The sequence below is a fragment of the Barbus barbus genome (genome assembly GCF_936440315.1).
Source record: "Barbus barbus genome assembly, chromosome: 47".
Lineage (NCBI taxonomy): Eukaryota > Metazoa > Chordata > Actinopteri > Cypriniformes > Cyprinidae > Barbus > Barbus barbus.
The window spans coordinates 537385-563611 of record NC_136725.1 but is presented as its reverse complement, the minus strand read 5'-3'; the positions used below and the strand labels follow the sequence as shown (position 1 = coordinate 563611).

The 26227-nt window shown below is 38.5% G+C and overlaps 1 protein-coding gene across 1 annotated transcript in view; it reads left to right on the top strand.

Moving 5' to 3' along the window:
* The window catches only part of LOC306865554 (cytolytic toxin-alpha-like), a 73299-nt gene extending 47782 nt beyond the window's left edge, over window positions 1–25517 (top strand). Inside the window, exons 4-7 of the mRNA XM_079410241.1 lie at window positions 9912–10004; window positions 10134–11843; window positions 20328–20422; window positions 24764–25517. Coding sequence (XP_079266367.1) covers window positions 9912–10004; window positions 10134–11843; window positions 20328–20422; window positions 24764–25096 — 2231 coding nt within the window. The 3' untranslated portion in view covers window positions 25097–25517. The remainder of the gene's footprint in view (window positions 1–9911; window positions 10005–10133; window positions 11844–20327; window positions 20423–24763) is intronic.
* The last annotated feature ends 710 nt before the right edge of the window (window positions 25518–26227 follow it).

The window sequence follows — 26227 nt, the reverse complement described above, 5'->3', positions numbered from 1 at the left end:
AAGAGCTGTGGGTGATTTTCTCTTTGCATTTTGTTCTTTGATTAACATTGATGGCTCAAGCTCCAGTCGGACACTTTAAGACAATATACTGACACGCATCGGATTTTCTCCCAACTGTTCTCGTCCACTTAAAACAAAAGTGAAGACTCTCATAACCGGCCATTTTGACACATTGTGTGTGTATTTTCTGGCATATTTGTGTGTGTTATTTCGACGCGCCCGAAGCTCAAAGTGTACTTTGCTTGTCCGTTTTGGAGCACGCCGCCGCGCAGGCACACGCGCGCACACACATTTCAGCCTGGGGAACAGCAGATTGTACTTTCAACGTTTTACTATCAAATATGTCCTGCAATGTAGCAACAGTAAAGACGGCATTTTATAACAATCACTGATTGAGCTGATTCAGATGTTAAGTTTTGGTTCGGAGGAACGAATCCGCGCCGCTATGAAGGGAAGGGAGTTGTGCTAGAAGAAATGCGGCTATAATCCTTGGAAGCCAAAATCGAAAAAAAAAATACTTAGCTTAATATAACAGCCACAGGCCTAAAGTGTGAGCAGATGTTTGAATAGTTGGTTCTCTCTTCTATCATAATTAAACAGGACTTTCATGTTGCGTGTGCTGAAGCTCCTCCGCGTGAGCGCGATCTGGCTTCTGAATTGCGCATAGCAAAAATGCATCATAGACAAATGTTTGAATATTATTGCACATAAAAACAGCTGGCGATATATATATATATATATATATATATATATATATATATATATATATATATATATATATATATATATATATATATATATATATATATATAGAGAGAGAGAGAGAGCAACAATAAATGTATGTGTGTTTTCTTAATTTCTCCAATACCGACAGAAGTACCGATAACGTCAGAGCTTATCGATACTCCGGTCTTTCATAATTTAGCCCCGAGACCGATTTAATACCGAGTTTCGGTACCCATCCCTACTTGTCGCAGTATTTTACGAGATCACACCTAGATCTCACATCGTCGTTTTGCAGTTGTTTATGCATTTGATAACAGAATTCAAATCTGCAATATCTTGCACAGTCGTGACACTGCAACCATTTCTTAGGGTGTGTGAAACACTGAGACGTATTACATGTAAATTTGCAATAATATAAGTTAGGGCTGTTAAAGCCTTGATAGCAGTACTCGCAGACATAGCTGTATCCTAAGAATGCTTTAAAAAAATTTATCATGTAGTAATGCTCGTCATGCAGATATAAATGCACGGTGTTCTGATGTGTTTCATTTGTATTTTTATACACATCCAATTTACCTGAACACGATCTGTGAAAGATTACTATTTTCAAGTCTAACTTCATTTCGAATTTATAAAGATCATGAAACGCAATTTTATCTTGCGGCCCGTAACCCAACGTTGTGTGTATGTCGTTGGCTATTCTGTACAATTCCTGGTCGGGACTATGAGGGTTTAAAAAACGTGCTAGACATATACTGAAACACATATTGTCTGATATATTTTTTGGGATGAAAAGATTCATCTTATTTTTTTGGATGAACATGTTATGTGCCAAATCGCTTAATTTTCTACGACCCCCGCCTTGGTTATTTCTCGCCACCGACACGTATAACTGTAGAGCAGAATCGGTAGCCATATCCGCATTGCTTTGAGTTCTACGAATTTCTAAACCGTTAAATTTCGGTCTAGCTATAATTGTAAAATCACCAGCGGGACCTCCTTCATTTATTAGTCTGTCTCTAAAATTTTGACTGAGACCCATTTCTGGAGCTAACCGGTCATAACCTGAGGCATCATCATTAGATGGTCCTGCACCATTTTGTTCACAGTCATTTATAGACATTCCTAACCATTCATGCTGTACATCTACGAGTTTGTGTAATCTTTCGATCATGTTAAGCGAATCTGGTTGTAACATTTGTAGCTGATTATTAATCAGATCACTTAACTGATCTGCATTATTTTGAAAATCATGTCTGGGTCTCGATGTTCTCTGATCATCTTCTGGTTCGTGGTTATGTAAATCGTCGTGACACCTTTTACTGCTCATTTTGAAAATTTTATTTTTAAATCAGGAAATACAAAAACAGTTCAACCTTAAAGACAAACTTGCGCACTCCCTTGAAAACACCGCAGCGGTTCACAACGTAACATAAACAGATGTCAAAACAATATAAAACCAAAAATCATGTTTTGTCAACAGCAGGTAAAATAGAATCAATACATATATGAAATACTAATGATATAAATCAGAAACAAACAATAACAACTAGTTACAAATCAACACACTTATGAAATGCTAATGATATAAATCAAACAATCAGCGATGAGAAGAAATCAACATACATGAATTACTAATAGCATGTATAAAACAATAACAAACACTAATAATTGAATGAAAAAAAATCCAATACCCGTAACTTACAAATAATGTAAGATATTTAAAAAAAATAATAATAATTATCTCCTACCCATCATTCGATCATGCAAATCTACTAACATTCTTTGTTAAAGATTCAAACGTTCAGAAATCAATGATAATGCATTAACAGTAAGCCTTAGTTCGGTTCTTAACTCACGGACATCTTCCGGTACACCACTCATCGATTGTTGAAACTCTCTGAATTCGTTATACAACTATTCGTGACAGCTTCTCCAAAATTCGTAAGGCCTCGGTGTGTTGTTTCTGACACGCTATGATGTTTCTTAAAATCGAAATCACATCACTTTGCGCGTTAGCCGCAATCTCTTCTGCATCTCGGTAAGATAAGGGCTGTCCGGCCAGGTCAAAGACTCTCTCAAAGTACCGGTTAACACGGTTCAACGCGTTGAGATCAAGTCTCCTATTTAAATCACGTTCACGGAACAGTTCCTGAGGTTCAATTCATGCGGTAATTCCTCCTCCTCTTCCTCAGTCTCCAAATCGGTGAAGGACACCTGATCCCAAGCGTTAATCATGGAATCAGTCCACGCTGTCAGACCTCCTTCGTCATGATCTTGTTCTGTAAAAAGAATAACGATAATACTTTTATTAATTTGTTAGATAAAAGTCGAACGTAAACACGATAATCTGATTTTCTGTTTTAATACGTACCGTTATTTTCTGAAATCCTTAAAAGACTAGTGCTCGGGCCCGTCTCCTGTTCTGGTAATCTCACGCGTTTTACACCCTGTCCACATCCGTACATTCGCGACGTTGGAGAACTGGTCTCTATCGTGTGCGTGTTCTCACAGTCGGTAAGCGTGTGAACTCTTTCGGGCTGTGTGACGTTGTCTGTTTCATGACGTAAGTCCGTTCTCACCACAACCTCCTGCTGCACGTTCTCTGCAGGTAATATTATCAATCCGTTGTTGTCATCGGCGTGTTCTCCTGTCAAATTTAGCAGATACTGTTTGAGACTGTTTGTGATGACATAAAATTAACACTTTTATTATTTTACATTTAAATAACAGTTTTGCATCTGTTTACATAGTTTACCTGAGGGTGCGATATAGATTTACATCGCGTTTGTTAAAACAAAAACTCTGAATACATTTTATGTATAGTACTTTTATCGTTCGCGTTCGTCTTATGTTTACTTAGATTCTGACTTTTGTTATAAATCTCATCAAAACCTCCGCGCAATTCATCAGACGCAGTTACCCATCGCGTCTTCATCAGTTTACTGAACGCTGCTGGAGATGGGATGAAAAAGCCTTTTAGATCTTTCTTTTTTCTTTTACAACTTAATTGATTCATAGACCCTCTTGTGTGTAGATGCAGTTTTTCCCTTATCTATACGTGTTTGAACTCAACGGGTCTTTTAACCGCCAAAATCAGATCTCAGAATATCTGTTTATTGATCTCGTATGATGTAAACCATCCGTTCAAATGCGTGTTTGAAGTAGGTCTGGTTTAATTCTTATGTTGGGAAGAAATATGTTTTTAAGTGATGTAAGAATCAAACGTCGGATAAAGAAATAAAGTAAATTAAACAACGTTTTCCTACAGCTCTGACCATCTTATTAAAACCATCACCTCTATTTATTTAAGTTTGCGGTTATCGACTTCTTTGTCCATCTCATCTCATCCTGAACATTTGTTTGAAACCGCATTCGTATAATTATAAATACATTATAAATACTCGATTCTCAACTTTACCTAACCAGATGTGTGTCATAAAAAGGTACAATAGGGCACACATCCTTTGACCGGTCAGCGAACTTTTTCCTAAACCTTTGACAGAGTTCACCCGCGCAGGTGCACGTCATAAAATAGATGCCGTAGAGATGCTTTGATCACTGAACATCTTAGAAAGATGATCTGTTTTGATCAATGAACCACGTTCTAACAAAGTTTACGACACCAGATCCCCTCAAAAACTCATTCGATTGCAAATGAGGCGAATCCCCAGAAACTTTAGATATTTTACAACGAGTCTGTTGATCAGATAAGAACATTTATGTGGTCATGCGGCCAGACGCACAGCACACTTTCTCATTTGATCGCTCTGCGTGAGACAAAATATTTACATTTCGTAAGACGTTGTAGAAAAAAAAAAAAGTTTACCCCTCTAATTACGACTGAAAATCCAAAACATTTGCTTTCATTTCAGTTTGTTCTCGCACATGTGTATTTTAACTGACATAGCACGCTACAAGTTTTAAGATTGACAAAATCGAGGGTAAATAAGACAAAACCAACAACATTTTCCTGTGGGTTAGAGGTGAATGTTTAGAAGGAAACTTGTGTAACCTAATTTTAAAAACGAAAAAAGTCTGGGTTATATAGTACGGCAGAAGTCTTAAGCTTGACAAAAATCAAAGGGTAAATAAAGAACTTATGGCACTTAAATAAAATAAGACAAAACAAAATTTTCCTGCAGGGTGTTTGTTTAGAAGAAAACTTGTGTAACCTAATTTTAAAGTGAAAAGTTTTAAGATGAATACTGAATGGTTTCATTAATTAAGAAACGCTAAAGATTTATTAAAAATAACTTAAAACTACTTTGTTTAATTATTTAAACTTTTAAATTTCTGTGTGGGTCTCTCCTTACAGCGTCAGGGGGGCGTTGATGTAGGTGTGGTCTGACCGCAGTGCTCCAAAGCTCATTCTGAGTTTCATACAGAAGTGAGAGGTTGTCTAACGGACTGCGCGTCAAAATAGTCTGTTCTTTTAATTTTCTAAGTTGGGACAAAAGCTAGCTTTTAAATTGTAATGTTACAAGATTTTTACAGGTATCTTATACTATTGTTTAACGTTCTGATATTTTTTTATTTCACATCATGGTACGATAAAACAATTCTATATTATTTAACTTTGTATCTGTCATAAACTCAAACTTTTTAAAAGCGCAACAGATTTTTACAAATGTATCTTATTGTTTTAACTAACACGTCCGATGCTTTTTGTTATAGAAGAACGAACGCGCACACCTCTTCTAATTCTTTTTAACTTTGCCAAACTAACTAGTTTTAAATTCCAATGATAGAAAAACTACCGTATCGAATGCTTTTTTTTTGTTTTATTTTCTAAGTTTTTCCTAAAACTGTTTTAACAACACTGTCTTGACTTGTAGGGAAATAAACAGTCTTTGTACGTTTTACGTACATGCTTGATGTTTTTTTCTTGATATGTATGTGAAAACACTTTAATAAAAACTGCCCTTTACCCCATTTAACACAATTCATCAGTTAAAGTTTAAAGCACATAACATTGGCCCCGCACAAACACATTGTCATAAATTCCTTAAGTTCACTGGGGTGGATAACCAGATGGTCACTTAGACGGGGGTGGGGGGTGTACAAAACAGGTGGCCAAACAGGTGTCCAGTTATGGGAGGGGAGTGGTGTTTTTATGAGGGGCAATAAATAAATTCTTCAGAATCAGAATGAGCTTTATTGGCCAAGTATGTTTATACAAGGAATTTGTTGTAGTGACAGAAGCTACACAGTGCAACAGAAAGACAGCAACAGGACAGGTCACAGATAATAGAAATAAAATAACAACAAATAGCCAATAACCAATGTACAAGGCAGCAAAAAAAAATAAAAAATACCACATTATATAATATAGACAACTATGTACGTACAGGTCAAGTATGTGCAAATTAGAAATGAGAAAAATAAAAATAAAATAAGTGAGTGTGGTGAATGGATAGTGTATTATAGTTGTGTGTTCCACGTATATTGTTGAGTGTTCATGAGATGGATTGTCTGAGGGAAGAAACTGTTCCTGTGTCTGGTCGTTCTGGTGCTCAGAGCTCTGTAGCGTCGACCAGACGGTAAAAGTTCAAAGAGGGAGTGTGCTGGATGTGAGGGGTCCAGAGTGATTTTACCAGCCCTTTTGCTCACTCTGGATAAGTACAGTTCTTGGAGAGTGGGGAGGGTTGTACCAATGATTCGCTCAGCAGTCCGGACTACCTTCCGTAGTCTTCTGAGGTCAGATTTGGTAGCTGAGCTGAACCAGACAGTTATTGAGGTGCAGAGGATGGATTCAATGATGGCGGAGTAGAACTGTTTCAGCAGCTCCTGTGGCAGGTTGAACTTCCTCAGCTGGCGAAGAAAGTACAACCTCTGCTGGGCCTTCCTGACAATGGAGTCAATGTTAATGTCCCACTTCAGGTCCTGAGAGATGGTGGTGCCCAGGAATCTGAATGACTCCACTGCAGTCACAGTGCTGTTCATGATGGTGAGTGGGGGGAGAGCAGGGGGGTTTCTCCTGAAGTCCACGATCATCTCCACAGTTTTGAGCGTGTTCAGCTCCAGGTTGTTGAGACTGCACCAGACAGCCAGCTCTTTAACCTCCTGTCTGTAAGCAGACTCATCACCGTCCTGGATGAGGCCGATCAGTGTGGTGTCGTCTGCGAACTTCAGGAGCTTGACAGAGGGGTCTTTAGATGTGCAGTCGTTGGTGTAGAGGGAGAAGAGCAGTGGGCAGAGAACGCAGCCCTGAGGAGCTCCGGTGCTGATGGTTCGAGTGCTGGATGTGAATTATTTAGGTGTGGTGGAGAGAGGGGTTGCTGGAGGTGTTAATGGTTGAGTGGAGGGGTGTTCTGGGCGGGTGTGGGGTGATCGTTCAAAACGACAAAAGAAATCGTTTAAGTCGTCTGCCAGGTGTTGATTCTCCAGAGTGCTGGGGGATGGTGTCTTGTAGCTGGTGATATCCTTCATTCCTATCCACACTGAAGCAGGATCACTGGAAGAGAATTTGTTCCTGAGCTTATCAGAATAATTCCTTTTTGCCACTCTGATCTCCTTTTCCAGTGTGTATTTGGCCTGTTTGTACAAGACTTTATCCCCCTTTCTGTAAGCATCTTCTTTGGCCTGATGGAGCTGTCTGAGTTTGGCAGTGAACCATGGTTTGTCATTGTTGTAGAATAGATGAGTCCTGTCAGGAATTCACATATCCTCACAGAAACTGATATATGGTGGTGGACGACGAGGAGACACCACCCCTCACAATGTAGAGCGCTTTGAGTGCTTAGAAAAAGCAGAAAAGCGCTATATAAATGTAATGAATTATAATTATTATTATTATTATGTTACAGTCTCTGTGAGCTCGTCCAGATCATTTGCAGCAGCTTCAAAAACAGTTCAATCAGTGAGGTCGAAACAGGCTTGTAAGTCCTGCTCTGTTTCATTAGTCCATCTTTTAACAGATCTTAATACAGGCTTTGCAGACTTAAGTTTCTGCCTGTAGGTCGGAATAAGATGAACCAAACAGTGATCAGAGAGTCCTAAAGCTGCTTGTGGGACAGAGTGATATGCGTCCTTTATTGTTGTGTAACAGTGATCCAATATATTACTGTCTCTGGTGGGACATGTGATGTGCTGTCTGTATTTTGGAAGTTCACGGGAGAGATTTGCTTTATTAAAGTCCCCGAGAATGATTAAAACAGAGTCTGGGTGTTGTTGTTCGCTCTCTGTGATCAGATCAGCGAGTTTCTGTAGAGCTGTGCTCACGTGCGCTTGCGGTGGAATGTAGACACTCACGAGAATGAACGAGCAGAACTCCCGCGGCGAATAGAACGGCTTGCAGTTAATGAAGAGCGTTTCTAGATCTGAACAGCACATACTCTTTAACACGGTTACATCTGTTCACCACCTCTCATTGATGTAAAAGCACGTCCCGTTGCTGCACGATTTCCCCGTTGATTCAGCATTGCGATCTGCTCTGATCAGCTGATAATTAGGCAGATGAATCGCGCTGTCTGGTATGTCGCCATTCAGCCAGGTTTCCGTGAAACACAAAGCAGCAGAGTTAGAAAAGTCCTTGTTTGTCCGGGAGAGCAGAAGGAGTTCGTCAGTTTTGTTGGGTAGAGAGCGGAGATTTGCCAGATGGATGCTAGGCAACGCCATTCGAAATCCGCGCTGACGAAGCTTCACGAGCGAGCCGGCTCTCCTCCCCCGCCGTCTGCGCGTCCTCCTGAAGCGTTTGACCAGAGCTACGGCTCCGCCAACTACAATGTCTAGCAAAACGTCTGAAAAATCAAAAACCGGTAGAAGATTTTGTGGTGTGTTCTGCCGAATGTTCAGCAGATCATCCCTGGTAAAACTGATCTTATTTGAAAAACAAAAAACAGGAAAAACAAACAAAAACAATACGAACACTGAAGAGCAACGCACAATAGCTGCCATCATCGGCGCCATGTTGGTCAGGCAAATTATCTTTTGACACAAGGTGCATTTCCTTCTCTCTTTGGGCTCTTGACTTCTTAACTTTAATGTTTTTCTGAAGCACATTTGTTATAGCAAAAGTTGTGAGAAGACAAATGGATCAGATGGTGATTTTACTTATTGATGATTCAGTCATCATGTAGTGTCCTGATTCACTGATCCCTGAGAAAATTATTTAGGTTTAATAATTTCACTTTATAGTAGCACTAGAATACCACTACATGACATTTTGTCCTGCTTTAATATTTTGAATGTTTTTAAGTCATTATGCAGAAATTATTTGGATGGGATCATGTAGACGCGCACAGACATCAAGATGGGAAAATGACAACTGCCTCGGGCTGAAACTAACAAAAAACACTTGCTTCGTGCCTGGCGTCGCATTGCGCTTGGGTGTATGATAAGTGTGAAAAATTATCAGACTCCCAGTGCAAACACATCTTGGCCTTCAGGCCTTGATCACAATCAGCACCTTTGTGCTTTTAGAAATTCCAAAAAGCCTTTGAGGTACTGTAAGGGAGAGGGTGGTTAAACAGTAAGGCAAATGTCTTTGATAATTTTCAAATATATTAGTTAATTTTTCAGCCTGTTGAACCCAAGGTGCTTTGTGTATCTTGTCGCCGCTATGCTGCAATAAACGTCTTCCTTACAGATGTGTTTTTCTGCTCCAGGTGTTTCAGTGCAGTCTAGAGAGCAGTGTTTATCGCATCCTCAGTAGATCTCTTTGACCTGTTGACACTGATGTGGGTCTAAAGTGGGAGATAGAAGATTTGATGTGTCCCAGGTTAAGTCTTTCAAAGCACTTGGATACACTGGGTGTAAGTCATTCAGGGAAGTGGTGTTGGACTGCTTGGGCCCTGGGATGCTGGTAGCAGTTTTCAGGCAGGCTGGTACTGCAGAACACACCAGTGAGAGATTAAAAATCTGTGAAAAACATTGCAAACTGATTGGCACAATCCCAGATGAACATGCCTGGAATCCTTTGTTCTTGTAGACACAGAGAAAGATATTTTGAAGAATTTTCATAACCAAACAGTTTTTGGGCACCGTTCAACTCTATATATTTATTTCTCCTGCTATTGAAGTCAATGGTGTCCACAAACTACTTGGTTACAAAAATTCTTCTTCACTCTAAATAAGAAAATAGATGCTTATGAGACTGCGTGTTGCCTCTGTTGACCCCATGAGGGTTAAAAGCAATGTTCCCCATTGCTGCTAAATATTATATTTTGTTTTCTTTACTACAGGCCTAGAATCACAGCCCATTGAACTGGCAGCTCTAGGAAGACCTCTGTTTCTTGGTATGCTGTATGACTGCCGCAAGGATTCCTTCATTCCAGGTGCTGTACGCACAAACAAAACAGACTTAAATCTAGTCATCATGCTAAATGCGTCCTTCTGTAGCAACACTTTAAAACCTTTAAAATCACTTCCTCATACAAACCTGTTAAAACCATTTCTCATTTCAGGTGTTACTCTGTGGGATAAGAAATCACTGAGTGAAGATTTGGACAGTCGTCCACAGCCACTGACAGATTTGAAGTTCCGCACCTCTGACTCTCTGTCTAGTAAGGCCAGTCTCCTGGATGTTAGTGTTTCCCTGAAGGCCAGCCTTTTGGGTGGGCTTGTGGAGGTGGGAGGATCTGCCAAGTTCCTGCATGACACCAAATCTTCAAACCAACAGTCCCGAGTAGCAATGTATTACAGTGAAACCTCAAGATTTGAACAGCTCACTATGACCCACCTGGGCAAGATCACCTACCCTCAGGTGTTTGACCAGAAAACTGCGACTCATGTGGTCACGGCGGTACAGTACGGAGCTCAGGCCATCATGGTGTTTGATCAGACAATTTCAGAAGAGGAAAACAAACAGGAGATTGAGGGAGAACTGAATCTCATGGTCAATAAGATCCCTTTATTTTCCATTGAGGGAAAAGCAGCTTTAAAAATGACAGATGCTGAAAAGAAAACAGCTGAGAAGATCGCCTGCACATTTTATGGTGACATTAGCCTTAAGCAGAACCCCACCACCTACATGGAGGCCCTGAATCTGTTCAAGGAGCTCCCAACTCTGGTGAAGGAGAATCCTCAGAATATGGTTCCGATCAAAGTCTGGCTGTATCCCCTTAATCTTCTGGATACAAGAGCAGCTCGGCTAGAGAGAGAAATCAGCACAAGCATAGTTTCCAGAGCTGAAGATATAATGGAGGGACTGTGGGAGGCAGAGAGAACATGCAACGACCTGTCCAAAAGCACAGTAGCAAATGCTTTCGGTGACATCAAAGAGAGGGTGCGTTCATTTCAGAGCTCATTTACCATTTACAAGTCAATGCTCCTGAAAGCATTCGGCAGGGTCTTGCCTGCAATTCGAGAAGGAGGAATGGAGGAGAAGTCACTGGAAGACATCCTGAGGATCCACAGGAGCTCCCCATTTAATGTTGGCATTCTCAACCAGTGGTTAAATGATGCAAAGTCTGAACATACCATCTTGAGCGTTTTCACCAATACATTGAAGGGGATCGAAATCGAAGACTCAGACCGTCTCAGCTCCTTCCTCCTTAATCCTGATATCGATTTTGTGGTGAGCTTGACTTTCACCTCTTTGAAGTATGAAGACCCATATCTTCCAACCCTGAAGGAGTTTCTGAAAACTGACAAGTTTAAAGAGCTAGATGGGGAAAAAAACATGGTTCCTGTGCCATCTGTCAAAAAGTGGTTCAATGATCTTGATGTCATCGCAAAGATGAGAGAGGACTTATCTCGTTTTAAAAGTTTTACAGAAGCCAATAAAGACAACAAGAGAATCCTCTTCATTATCTCTGCCATCTCTGATCCCTCCAGTCCAGGCTCCTCCATCTATCTGTATGAAAAAGGAAAACTTACAGACACAAATTACCAGCTTCTTTCTAAGCCGCCCCAACCAATAGTGAAAAGTGTTGATACAGGTGTTTTCCTGAAACTGCACAAATCCCCAACTGGTGAAACAATGAAGTACCGAGTTGAGTACACAGAGTTGATACATACTGTGTATCTATTTCCGAGATTACAGCAGGCTTTCATAGAAACAAAAGATGAAGACGTTTCTCTGACTCGTTCGCACAACTCCATCCAATACAGAGCAGTGGATAAACTGGGAGTGAGTGAGGCCAGTGATCCTATCAGCCCTAAACATTTGACTGGTAACTGTCATCTACACATTTTTATGCGTTACTCCTTTTGTTCAATGGCATATTTGACCCTGGACCACAAAAGCAGTCTTAAGTCGCTGGGGTATATTTGTAGCAATAGCCAACAATGCTTTAAACTTTAAAGGCGATTTTGTCAATATTTAGATTTTTTTTTTTTGGCACCCTCAGATTCCTATCATAACAAACCATACATCAATGGAAAGATTATTTATTCTCAATTTAAAAAAAAAAAAGACTTATGACTGGTCCAGGGTCACATATGCTACATTCACACATTTATTAGTGAAAGTGAAGTGACATACAGCCATTCGTGTTCTGCATTTAACCTATCCAAAGTACGTACACACACACACACACACATTAACCCTTAAAGACCTAGAACATTTTTGGGACACCTCACATGCCTGACCTATTCTAGGAGTCCGCATCAAGCACCATATATCATTATAAACAGGAGAACTTGAAGTTTCTGTCTAGCTAATTTAAAGTCCCAATTTTCCCTTTGTTTTCTCTAAGAATTAATGAATTTCCAGAATTTTAAGAAAAAGGCAAGCAATAATTGGGTGTTTTTTTCCTGTGTACTCAAACAGAAACTCCTGAAGTTTGGATTTTTTTCTTTAAAAAGTTGTATTTTGTCTACATATAACATTCCCTAAGCAAGTTATAGCCATTTATTACAATATTGTTATAGGCGCTTTTCAGTGAAAAACAGGTCTATTTACTTTACTAACAATATATATATATGTATAAAAAAAAAAAAAAAAATTAGGGAGTATAATAACAAAAAACAGTAAAAAAAAAAAATATATATATATATATGTGTTTTCAATCTGAGTATGAACAACAAACACAAACAGTGCAGCAAGTAGTGAAAAAACTGTCTTGTGCAACAAAAGTACAAGCAGTACAAATGATTCACAAACTACACACAAAATGGGTGAGAAATATATAGAGTGCAATAGAAAAAAAAATTGTGCAGATGATCTTTATAATAGAATGTCAGCATCTGCAAAGACTGTGGCCACTTGGCTTTGGACTGGGGAGGTAAGGATCTTATCATGTTCCCTAAGGTTCCGTTGAAGCGTTCAGTGATTCTGTTTCTCATGGGGTGGTAAGGAGTGGTATGTGATTTCTTAATACCTGCCATATCCAGCAACTCCTTCAGCTCTCGAAACACGGACCTTGATCTGAATACAACGCCTAGGGAATCCGTAAACACAGAAGAGACGCGGACTTGTTCTTACAGGGGAAAGCATAACATCCACATTCCTGTTATCACCCTGCTCTGCTGTCCAGAAATCGATGCAGATGAGTTCCATCGGCTCAGAGGTGTGTATGTTCTCAAGAGGAGCACAATCTTTTGGATCAGGAGTCTTGCCTACAATACATTGCATACAGTTCCTCACATAATTTGCTATGTTCCGTTCCATGCCTGTCCAAAAGAACATTTGTCTGGCTAACGAAAGTGTTCTAGAGCGACCCTGATGACCAGCCGCATTTACATGCAGACCTTGAAGCACTTGTTGTTTCAGAGCATCTGGGACGATGAATTTGATGCAGCTTTTTATTCATGTGATTGTTTCTCTTGACTCTGAAAAGCATGCCATCTCTGATGATAAGTTTATTCCACGACGATCACTAGCACGTTCATGCTTGTCAGGACGACGGTGTCCTTGAATGTAAAAGAGTGCTCTGTTCACAGTGTTATCCTGTTCTTGTGCAGCTGACAGAGTGCTCACACTGAGTGCAATAGTCTGGTCCACATTGATGAAGTGTGGAATGGATTCCACGCCCATCATCCGTCCTACACCACCAGAACAATGTGCGTCCAATACTGCAGCGACATCCTGTGAACTCAAAGCACCCATCATCTGACCTTGGCCACTAACTCCATTCTCATCAGAAGGATCATCAACAGGACTTAATACTTGACAGTTAGTGGTAAGTTGGAAAGAATCTTGGACGACTTGGTCTACAACTCCATTAACCTGACTGAGCAAAGAGTGGTAAGGTTCTGTTACAAGTCGATGGCTTACACTGGACTGGACAAAAGGTTCCCTGCTCAATGCGTCGGCAACAATGTTCTTAGAGCCGGGCACGTATTTTAGGTCAAAGCTGAAGGAGGCTAATTTAGCAACCCAGCGTTGCTCACAGGCATCGAGGCTCGGCTTGGTGAGTATATAGGTGAGGGGATTATTGTCGGTCCAAGCTATAAAATGACGGCCCTTCAACCAATAATGGAACTTGTCACATATCGCCCACTTAAGTGCAAGGAATTCTAGCCTGTGAGCCGGGCAATTCATCTGGGAACGTGACAGTGTCTTGCTAGAAAATGCCACTGGTCTGGCCATAGTGCTGCCCTCTGGGATTTGGGAAAGAACAGCTCCCAAGCCGTCAAATGAGGCATCTATAGCTAATATGAATTCCCGGTTGAAGTCAGGGTGTGCTAGCATTACGCTTGTGAGAAGGTCCTCCTTTAAGGTGTCAAATGCTTCCTGGTATTTATCAGTCCAGTCTGTAGGTGAGAGCTTGGTGTACGTAACTTTTGAGTTGAGCTTCTTCCTCCTGCCTCTACAGCCTCTTGTGTCTGTTTTTTTAGATGCGATCGAACAAAGGCTTGGCTTTGGCAGAACATCATTCTATAAAATGTTGGTAGTATAATACTATACCCAAGAAAGATCGGATTTTCTTGTGGCATGGGGTGATTCCATCAAGTCAACTGCTTTAACATCTGATGGCCTTTATTTTCCCAGTGTCTGTTTTGACTCCATCTTTACAAATGACATGACCAAGAAACAACTGATTTTCTCAAGAAATGGCATTTTTTGGAGAAAGTTTGAGATTGTGGGACTTGAGTCTTGAGAACACCATCTCCAGCCTTTCAAGTGCAACCTGCTCATTGGGGGCAAAGCAAGGTTATTTTCGTAAACGAAAACGATTGATGAAACAATTTATTTCATAAACTGAAATAAAATAAAAATGACAAAATATTTGAAAAACTAAAATGAAACAAAACTAACAACAGCTATTGAAAAACGAATTGAAATAAAATAGTAATTAAGAAAAATAAATAGTTTTCGTAATTAATACATTCTCTCCCCTTGGTGGAAAAATATACAGAGCAGTGTGGAGGTTTAGGGAAACACGTGTAAATAGCGTATCACGCACATCATGATAGTTAACAGAAAAAAGATGAGAACGCACATTCTTTCTGTAAACAATACAAAACTTCTAGCATCTTGATCACTCTGCCAGGCTTTTGAACAAATATGCATAGGCTAAATCACATCATGCACACGATAATAATTCTTCATAAATAAAGAAAATAACATATTCAAATATGAGCCTTTACTGTTAAATACGATTGCCGTTATTATTGAATTTCATTAGACCCAGTTATGATCTATGCGCGACTGTTCACGGAAAAGTGTGCACAAGATTATGGTTAAATAAGAAAAAAGACATCTAATATAACCAAATTAGGCTACATTTATTTTCATATTAAATATTTCAACACACCATTAGATATGACATTAAGCGCAACTTGAAACTAAAACTGAAACTAAACTATATAAAAACGAAATAAAAATCTGTTCACAAAATAAAAGCTAAACTAAAACTAACAAAAATATGAATGAAACTAATAAAAACTAAACTGAATTTTATAGAAAATTTGAAAATAAAAATAAAACGAATTTAAAAATTCAAAACTATAATAACCTTGCGGCAAAGACCATGAGATCATCAAGATAGCATAGCGAACTTGTGAAATTCTTGTCACCAAAGATTGACATCTCATCATACGCATGAACTTAGCCGGACTATTGCAGAGGCCCTGCGGCATTCTATTATATTCATGCAGCCCAAATGGCGATGAGAAAGCAGTATATTTCCTATCATCCTCGTGTAATGGAACATTATAGAAGCCTGAGGTAAGGTCTGTAGTCAAGAAGAAAGCATTCCCTCCAAGAGCAGCTGAAGCATCTGAGTGGTGTGGCAGAGGATGGGCATCTTATAAAGTTCTGGCATTCAACCACCGAAAATCTGTACAGATCCTCAGATCACCATTCTTTTTTCCACACCATCACGAGAGGGGACGCGTACTCACTGTTTGATTTTTCTGATAATGCCCTTCTCTTCCATTTCATCCAGCGCTACTCTCAGCTTCTCATAATGGCTTGGAGGTACACGATGGTAGGGGAGACGAAAGGGTTTGTCATCCACTAGGCAGATCCGATGTACAAAATCTTTGGCTTCGCCACAATCAATCTTATTCCTTGAGAATATGGACTCATATTTCTTGACAAGATGAAGTAATTTCATTTTCCATGATGAAGACACTTCGCATGTTGTCAGATCCGAGTCTCAATCCCATGTCATTCAAGATCTGCACCAACTCATCCTCAGATGAGTTGGTGCATTTTCATGTTGAAAGTGTTGAACTTGTAATGAATCAACCAGTCACGATCTGCTTAGGGCTACATTTGGATTGGGTAGGTTCCACAAGCACTGTGATTCCCACAGATGTTGCAGTGCTGACAGGAAGCTTGTCCCACACACTGGGGTTGAAGCGTCACACTGTGCTTGAGCTTAACGGTACCTACTTTGTCAGGTACGTGATCGCCTCCCCAGCTAGAAATGTTTCATGTTCTGGGAATGTGTTCAGTGGCAAGTTTTATTTTAGTTCCCAGAATGTTCTGCTAAAACGTAAGATAACATTTTCTAAAAACATTGTATACATTTTTTTTGATAACATTGTTAGAACATTATCCTCTAACATTCTAATAAAGCTTCCCATCACACTAGATGTGGACTTGCATTGCCAAGAAGTCGAATTTTGGTTGAAAGTGAAAACCCAACCTTTGTTTGATGTCAAGCTCCAGCGTCATAAACCCCCGGTTTCACAGACAAGGTTTAAGCCTAGTCCAAAAACAACAAAAGAAACTGTGATCAGATGATGTTGGTTACTTGCTGATGTTAAAAATATCATCATGTAGCGATCTGATCAAATGATCTCATCTAGACTCCAATCTATACTTTTAATTGCATATTAGCGACTGTAGTAACACGTTTTAACATCATATGATCCATAAGGATTCTAATCAGATAATCTGTATTTCTGCCTGTAGTTTTTAAAACACACCTTTCACGAGGCACTTTGAACTACTGAATGCGTAGACACACAGAGATCAAGAATCGGTGTATGAATCGCAACAATGGTGACATGCTTCATGTCGCAATGCATTCTGGGAGCCCTGGACATTGTTTTGTATGATGCACCGAGAATCCATTGCAGCATGTCACCATTGTTGAGATTCATACACTGATTCCTGATGTTTGTGTGACAAAGACATTTTTGTTTTTAATCTTTGAAACTATTTGCTTAAAATTCTACTGAATCTCAGTCTATATAAACATTAAATTTCCATTAAAAAAAATGTGCAACTAACACCATAGATTAGACTGAATGAAATCAGTTATTCAGACACCACATGATGATGTCTCAATCATCATCTGATCACATTTTTGCTTGCTGTTTTTGCCATAACAAACATAGTCGTAGTAGCTAGAGAAAAACATTCGAGTCAAATTGCTCAACTAAAGAAAACCCTCCTCACAATAATGGTGACAGAAAACCAAACTATTACTTTCAAACAGACATCAACATCTAAACCTCTGTTAATCTCAGTAAGATCTTTTGTAAATGTCTGACAGAAATAAAGTCAATCTGGTTTATAATAAGTGAAGCTGGTAATGATGTTTTTGGAGTTATTTAATGATGCTGGAGCTTCATCAAACAATGTTCAATGGAAGGTTTCCCGCTTAAAGCTTTATTAGAATGTTAGAGGACAATGTTCTAATAATGTTATCAATAAACATTTGTAGAAAGTTTTTAGAGAATGTTATCCTACCTTTTAGCAGAACATTCTGGGAACTAAAATAAAACTTGCTGCTGAAAACATTCCCAGAACATAGAATAACGTTCTCAGAACATTCTTAAGAAAAAAACCATTCCTAGCTGGGATCTCCATCCCTGTGTGTTGGACAGCAAGGAAATTAACTCTAAACACTCGTTTTGTCCATTATCGGTTGGGAGTGACACCAATTTCCAATAGTCATCTGTATTTTTCAGAGAGTCAGCAGGCTTTTGATGGCATTGTTGCCCAAGATCATCTCATCAGTCTGGCCTGAAATGATCAGCACAGGTGTTATCATTTTACATCCATAGACACAGACAGGCAGATCATACATCGCTGTTGGTGTGACTCGATGATCACAACATCCAATAGTCACAACATCATCGGCAGAATACTTTGACAATGTAGAAGCACTTGCCAACATTTTAGCTTCAGCTTCCTCACCGAGAGTGCAGGCCATTGAACCACTTTTGAGGAATGCGGTGAAAGACAGGCCGTGTTCTACAGATGCAGTAGTGTAAAATAATGAATCAGCTCCAAGGACTCGTGGTATTCCTTGAAAGACAGCGGTTTTCTCAGGTGAGATACTGGGTTTGTTCTGCTTATAAACAGATTTATAATCTTGTGTGACAAATATGGAAGGACTACCAATCTGGTCTGTACTAACGTCCCTTACGCACAGACCCATAAGTTTTCCTGATTGGGCTGAGACAATTGTCTCCACCTAGGGCAGGATCGTCTGGAGTGACCTGGAGACTGACATTAAAAACATAGTCGATGCTCACGACAATGTGTTAAGGCGGAGTGGGCAGCATCGTTACAGATAGCACATGGCAAAGCATCAAAAACCTTCAATCCTAGGAAGTCTGCTGTAAGACTGCTGTTTAGGACTGGATTGAGTTCTGTTAGTATTGGTCAGCAGGACTTTTTCAATCATGTCGATAACCTTCTCAAGAGCAGAGAAATCTGTACTTTTCTGTTATTGTTCGCACACCGAGGGAGCAGGCACTGGAACTGTATTAACATCAGTCTTGTTAACTGAAACTCTTTCACTTTGGCTGCGATGCACGTACTGGTGCCTTTGAGTGATAAGTCAGATTGATTAAGTCATTAAGCACAGCCTGTACTTCATGGGCTGACCACTTGTCAGTTGGTTTGGATCTGGAGGTTAAGGCTAAATATTTACTCAGGCGGTGTCTGATAAACATGTGGACTATTTCAACACTGGGCTTGTCAAGTGTTTTACCTTGCTCTCACAGGCATTCAGAGGCAACATCTGCAGCTTTGTTGAGTCTCAGCCAGTAGTCGTATGGGTTTTTGTTCTCCTCAGGCAAGGTAGTGTAAAAGTCATCAAGAGGAACAGGTGAGTAATGATTACAACTGAAATGTTTGCGCAGCAGGCTGTAGACAGAGTTTGGGCAGACAGTGGTGGCAAAGTCACAGTTCCTGATCCAGAATTTGACTACATCTTTTGCTTTACCATGCAGGTGTACAAGGATTTCCTCCACGTGTTCATCAGCACTCATGTTGCTCTTTTTAATAAATGTCCTCATCAGATCTTCCCATTCTTAAATTTCAATTGTATCTGAACCATCTTCTCTGAATGAAGGTGGCTCCTTGACTTTCCTGTGCTGAATCACTTGGTTTTGTGACAAAACTGAGGGGATGTCAGTCATCTTCAGTGTGTTTTTTACTTGGTGTGGCGGTTTCTGAGCTATGGAACTTAGATGACACATAATGTTCTCTGCTAATTGTTGGCCAATTTGATGGACAATTGAACTCATCTGCCCTAACATATCAGGCATGCTATCATTGTTGGGTGTTGATGTACAGTAGTGATGGGCAGATGAAGCCTCATGAAGCTTCATGAAGCTTTTCAGCTTTGCAGCCAAGTGGTTCACAAAAGGGTTGATTTCTGGGGGCTTCATTTGCTCACAATACCCTCTGATGACCAAAGAGTGTAAAACAAGCAGAAATATTACAGACAGAGGTGGATAGTCCAGGGGTCCTGCCATATGTTTATTCCACCCATGAGCTCAGCAGCTGATTTCACCAGAGGAGGAACCAAGTCATTCCTTTCAAGACACACGCAAGTCTCAAGTCAAATCCCAAGTCCTCAAAGAGTTAAAGTTAATGAGATAATTAAGTGACTAATTAAATGATGATTGTGCATTAGTGATGAACACCTGCTGTTATTGAGAATCACAGAGGATCAGATGTTGATGTTTTATTGGTTAAAATGATGCCGGCTTCATGGAGATCAATGTTTGCTTACTGAAAATTCATACACACAAAAGTTAAAGCAACAGTATTCTAAGAAAAGCATGAGTTCAACTATTCAATCTTACTTAACACACTTTGTCTTTAAATATTTTTATATGTCTACCCAAGTGCAAAGCTCAACGTAATTGATGCTCCTGCATGAAAACGTGACCAGAATTTAAATGTTTAGGATAAACTCTACTTTAAAATGCAATTGCCACTATTTTAACTGCCAATGAAAACCTGTATTCTACTGCTGTGTTCATGTATCCATTGTTTTTTCCTCCTTTCTTAGGGACAGTTGTAGGTGGGACAGGGGGATATAGAAACAGCTTTATAACTCCTGGGTTCAGCACCATTAAGATGATCAAAATTTATTACAGCACACAGGTGGGTAGAGTAACCAAAACTGTACTCAAGTAAAAGGGTAACACTTTACAATAAGGGTACATGAACAATATTGTAGTAATATCCGAATTAATACTTAATTCGACATGAACTAATGATTATCAAATGCATGAACTAATCATGTGCCATTGAAGAGCTTTTCTTAACTATCACTTTAGTCATATTGGATCTACACATAACGGAATCCTTAATTACATGTAAATACATGCTTTACAGTTAATGTATTTAACAATTATGGCTAAACGTAACCAAACAGCATAAATATTACTATGATTTGGAAACAAATTTAAATCATAATTTGAACTTTTGTCTCCATGTTTGTCATAAACGTTACTGGATAGAATATGACTAGCTGATCCTCCTCATGAAATGTAGAAGCTACTAAACACGCTATTATGTCATCTTAATATATATATATATATATATATATATATATATATATATATATATATATATATTTCCATTTTATTTTTTGGGGGGGTTGGGTTTTGCCTCCAGATAAACAGCAGTACTACTTAATCGCCGATCATATAAAAATGTTAAATATTAGCTTTTGGAATATTCAGGGTTTGTGCTCTGAAACATTTGGATTAAAAAGCACAAACACAGATTTTTTAAATAGTATCACAAATGTTGACATCCTAATTTTAACAGAAGCATGGTGTAGATCAGATGTGTCCACTCAGTGTCCTGCAAGTTACTCTGAAATCATATGCCCTCCTGGAAACTCAACTCAATACATCGTGGTAGAGATTCTGGAGGTTTAGTCATATGGATAAAAAATTACATTGCCCCTTTTACATCACCAGTACAGCAAGGTAAAAATCATATTTGGTTAAAATTGGATAAAAGCTTTGGAATTCTAGATAAAGACCTTTTTATCTGTGGAATCTATATTCCTCCATCAGATTCCACATACTACGACAATCAAGTGTTTTACACTTTACAGGACGAACTGAATCAATATCAATCTCTGGGGAAAATGTTACTATGTGCAGATCTAAATGCTCGAACCGGTTCAGAATTAGACTATATTGATAACTCGGGAGATAAACATCTGTTCACAAATTTACCCCGAGATCTCTTCAGTACTCTACCTGGAAGAAATAATGCTGCTGAAACATATATTAAAGTACTGAAGTCAAATGAAATAGTCAATTCCATAACACTGTTTAACAATTCAACATATGAGAATAATTGGAAAGGAATAAATTTAACAATTAAACATATTAATGATATTTTTGAAAATATAGCAAAAAAGGCTAATTTAAATAAAACTACCACATATAAACACAAAAACAGAGCTAAACAAAAACCTTCTGAAAAGTGGTTTGACCGTGATTGTGAAACAATAAGACAAGCGCTACGATTAATCTCAAATCAAAAACACAAAGATCCAGTCAACTCAGAATTACGCTTCAAGCACTCAGAACTTCTGAAACAATACAAGAACACACTGAGACAGAAGAAATTAGATTATTATAACAACACAGTTCAGAAGATGGAAAACCACTTGATTATCCAATAACCCAACAAGAACTTAGTGGAAAACTGAAATCCCTCAAATGTAAGAAATCCTGTGGCCCTGACAACAGAAACAATGAGATGCTTAAAAACATCTCTCCTGAACTTCAGACTGCATTACTCAAACTCTTCAATCTGACTCTGAGTTCAGGCGTTTCTCCTGAGGTCTGGAACACAGGACTCATCTCTCCTGTCTTTAAAAGTGGAGACAAAACAGATCCTAATAACTACAGAGGGATATGTGTAACCAGTAATCTGGCAAAAGTATTTTGCTCTATAATCAACTCTCGGATTTCATCTTTCTTAAAGCAGCACAATGTCATCAGCAAATCTCAAATTGGCTTCCTCCCTAAACATCGAACCACTAATCATATTCACACACGACACACATTAATAAATCAACATGTACACCTAAAGAAAGAGGGAAAAATATTGCATGCTTCATAGATTTTAAGAAGGCTTTTGACTCCATTTGGCATAATGGATTGTTTTATAAAATCATTCAAAGTGGCATAGGGGGTAAAATTTATGACTTAATTAAAAACATGTATAACCAAAATAAATGTGCAGTAAACATTGGACAGCAAAGGACAGACTATTTTCTCAACAGCGAGGAGTGAGACAGGGCTGCTGCCTCAGCCCCACTTTATTCAACATATACATCAATGAACTGACCGATCTACTGGACCAATCAGAGTCCAGGACTACAATTATTCCTCACAGAAGTCAGATATTTACTGTATGCAGACGACTTGCTAATTCTATCTAAAACACCAGAAGGTCTCCAGAACAACCTTCACATTTTAACTAAATACTGCCTTGATTGGAACTTAGAAGTCAACATCCAAAAAACTAAGATAATGATATTTCAGAAAAAACCCAGAAATCTAGAACATAAACATATATTTACTTTAATCAACACCACACTTCAGCATGCTTCACAATATAATTATCTTGGTCTGGTTTTAACTCCCACTGGACATTTCAATTTGGCAATAAAAGCATTACTTGTAAAAGCCCGCAGGGCCCTGCATGCCATACGAACAAAACTATTCAAAATAGACATCCCCATCAGAATCTGGACAAAGATTCTTGATAGTGTCATACTGCCTATTGCCCTGTATGGAAGCGAGATCTGGGGCCCAACGAGTAACTACAGCCATAAAGATTGGCACAAACACCCTTTAGAAGCTCTGCATGTAGAGTTCTGCAGAAGCATCCTTCATGTGCACAGAAACACACCTAATAACGCCGTCTCCCCATAAATATAATCATTAAAAAAAGAGTTTTAAAGTTCTGGATCCACTTAAACTCTAGTTCTGAAGATTCTCTTCATTTTAAAGCACTACAAACACAAAAAATGAGTGCCCAAAAAAGTCATCTTTGTGTACTGGTGTCAGATCTGACTAACAAAGCACTCAATATCACCAACCCTGAAAAACCTGGAAGAATCAAAGAAATGATGAATGAAGAGAAGGAGACATACATACAGCACTGGAAAGAACAAACCAAAGACCAAAGTGGTCTCCAATGCGATCTGAAACTCAACAGAGAGCACAGTCTGGCTGATTATCTGATCTCAGTCAGGAATATAACTCAGACATTTACTGACGAAGTACAGACTGAGTGACCACCAGCTGGCCATAGAAAGAGGACCACATAGAAAGACGTGGTTACCTAAAGAAGAGCGAATCTGTAAGGAATGTAGATCTGGATCAGTTGAGACGGAGGAACACTTTCTCCTCCACTGTGACAAATACACGTCCTTAAGAGACGCACTGTACAGTCAAATACAGCAGATTATTCCTGAGTTCAAATTAAGAATATTACTCGCTGAAGGACCTGCTTCCTCTTTGGTAGCACAACATATTTATAAATGCCACAAACTAAGAAGTAAAGAGTGAACACATCTGCATTAGTAGTACCATTAATGTTTATATAAATATATATATGGATGTATTTTACATTTGTTTTGTTTTGTTTTGTTTATTTATGGATATAGATGATATATTTTTGTTTTTATTCTGCTATGTGCGATGCTTTGGCAATATGTATCTAAGTAGGCTATGTTATGCCAATAAAGCAATATGAATTTAATTGAACTGAGAGAGAGAGAGAGGCTATTTGTGAAGGCTATTTGTAGTACCTTTATTATTTATTTACATCATTAAACATTTGGATTCAAAAGAAAGCCCACACATGCCTGTCAAGACAAACATTAGGCACATTTACAAGTAAAATTTGGAGCTTATTTTTATTATTATTCACCGTGCTGTGCGTAATGTGTGTGTGAATTATGTGCATTATGATAATATCAAATTATTTAAATTAGTTTCTGAGCCATGGAATTTATTTACTGATAAAGAGGCTTTTTGATTAAGTTTAGCCATAGCTGTTCATTTATACATTAACTTAACAAGTTAACGTAGTTAAGGCTGTCGTTATTCATGTGTAGATCCAATATGACTCAAGTCATAGTTAAGAAAAACTCTTCATTCGCACATGATTGGTTCATGCTTTCAATAATCATTAGTTCATGTTGACATAAGTATTAATTCCGGTATTAGTACATGAATGTTCATGGATCCTTATTGTAAAGTGTTACCAGTAAAAGTGCTAAATAAAAAGACAACTCAAATAGTGATGTACTGCTAAGCATGACAAGGATTATGGTGAAATCAGTTAACTTTTTCCTTGCCAGCATTGTACAAAAGTGTAGTTTAATAGATTAAAAACAAAAACATTTTTCCTGGTTCGGAGGTGGAAATAACATGTTCTTTATTGTCTGTTCTACTGCAGAGCAATGGGCTGATCTTCAGGTTCAAAGGGGTCCAGGTGACTTTCAATGATGGCCACGTGTTTACATTTGGTGATACTGAAAATTTTAATGATAAAGAATTGATATTTAACAATGATAAAATTGTCTCTGCAACATTGTGGCCAGATAAGGATAATCAAAGAGTCTGTGGGTTGGAAGTTGTGCTTGAAAATAGCAATGGTAAAAGAACAGAATCCATCAAGTGCAAAGGACTGGGGAATCCTGTGACTATTGATGTGAGGAATGGAAAGTGTTATGGGATATCAGCCTACTTTGGAAGTGACATTGACTCTCTGTGCTTATTCTTTAATTAGATGCAGATAAAAGGAATGTCTGTTACTCAAATTAAACTCATCAAATATTACAAAGACATACTGAAGTTAATGCATGAATCGCAATTTTGAAATAAAAATCAAGTAGCAGATTTGCATGAATCATTTTGCTTACAATTTTACTTGATTTCTAGTATCAATCTGATCGTTAGAATGTTTGGTGTTTAGATAGATGGAACAAAAATAACAAATTAAATTAAAATTAAATGTATCAATGAGCTAATCAATAAACAGTGATTGTAGTAATAGAGTATTCAAAATTGTTTTTGGTTTTATTATCAATTGGGTCCATCTTTATGTGCCTTTTCTTTATCTTATGTTCTGTTTCACACATTGTGGAAGTACAAATAACCTTGGCTTACTTGTATAATGTAAAATAAAGAGCTTAACTTGATTTGGCCTGATACAAGCCTCCGAGTCGTTACTGTGTTTTCATATGACCAGTTATTGTAGTTGCTCACAAATGTTTTTATTATTATTATTATTATTTCTATTATGTTCACACTAAATGCTTAATTGGATAACAGTGTGCATTAAGGAAAAAAAAGAATTCAAGCTCATTCCATGATCTACTATAGTCCATATGTCATTTTAAAATTGCATTGCTTTACAATGGCTTAGATGTCATTTTGGATGGCAGGGTAACAAAGCAATCTGAAAACTTTGATCTTCTCAAAACTATGTCACTGCTTCAACTGTGTCATGCAGCAGTTTTAATCTCATGTGCAACGACACACCCAGAAACATGTTGAACAGTTAACCTGTTAACCTTCGCCCCCATTGTGGGCCTAACAGGTGAAAATAACCTACCTAAATTAAAATGGTAACAGTTCCTGACAAAGTGTGCTACACAAACAAATTAGGTATCTTTGGAAAGAACACACTCTGGGCTTTACTATCCATCATCCAGAGTTGATAATGCTCAAAAAGATAAAACGTTATAGGCACTGACGTGCCTTGAAAAATATTTTTCCACACTGAATGTTTTTTTTTTATTTCATATACAAATACATGAAATAAGTCCTGGAGCAATCCAGAAAAGTAATGGGTTGAAAGCCATGTGTCTCATGAGTTCATATTTCAAATTTGAAGAAGATACCATGAAAAATGAGA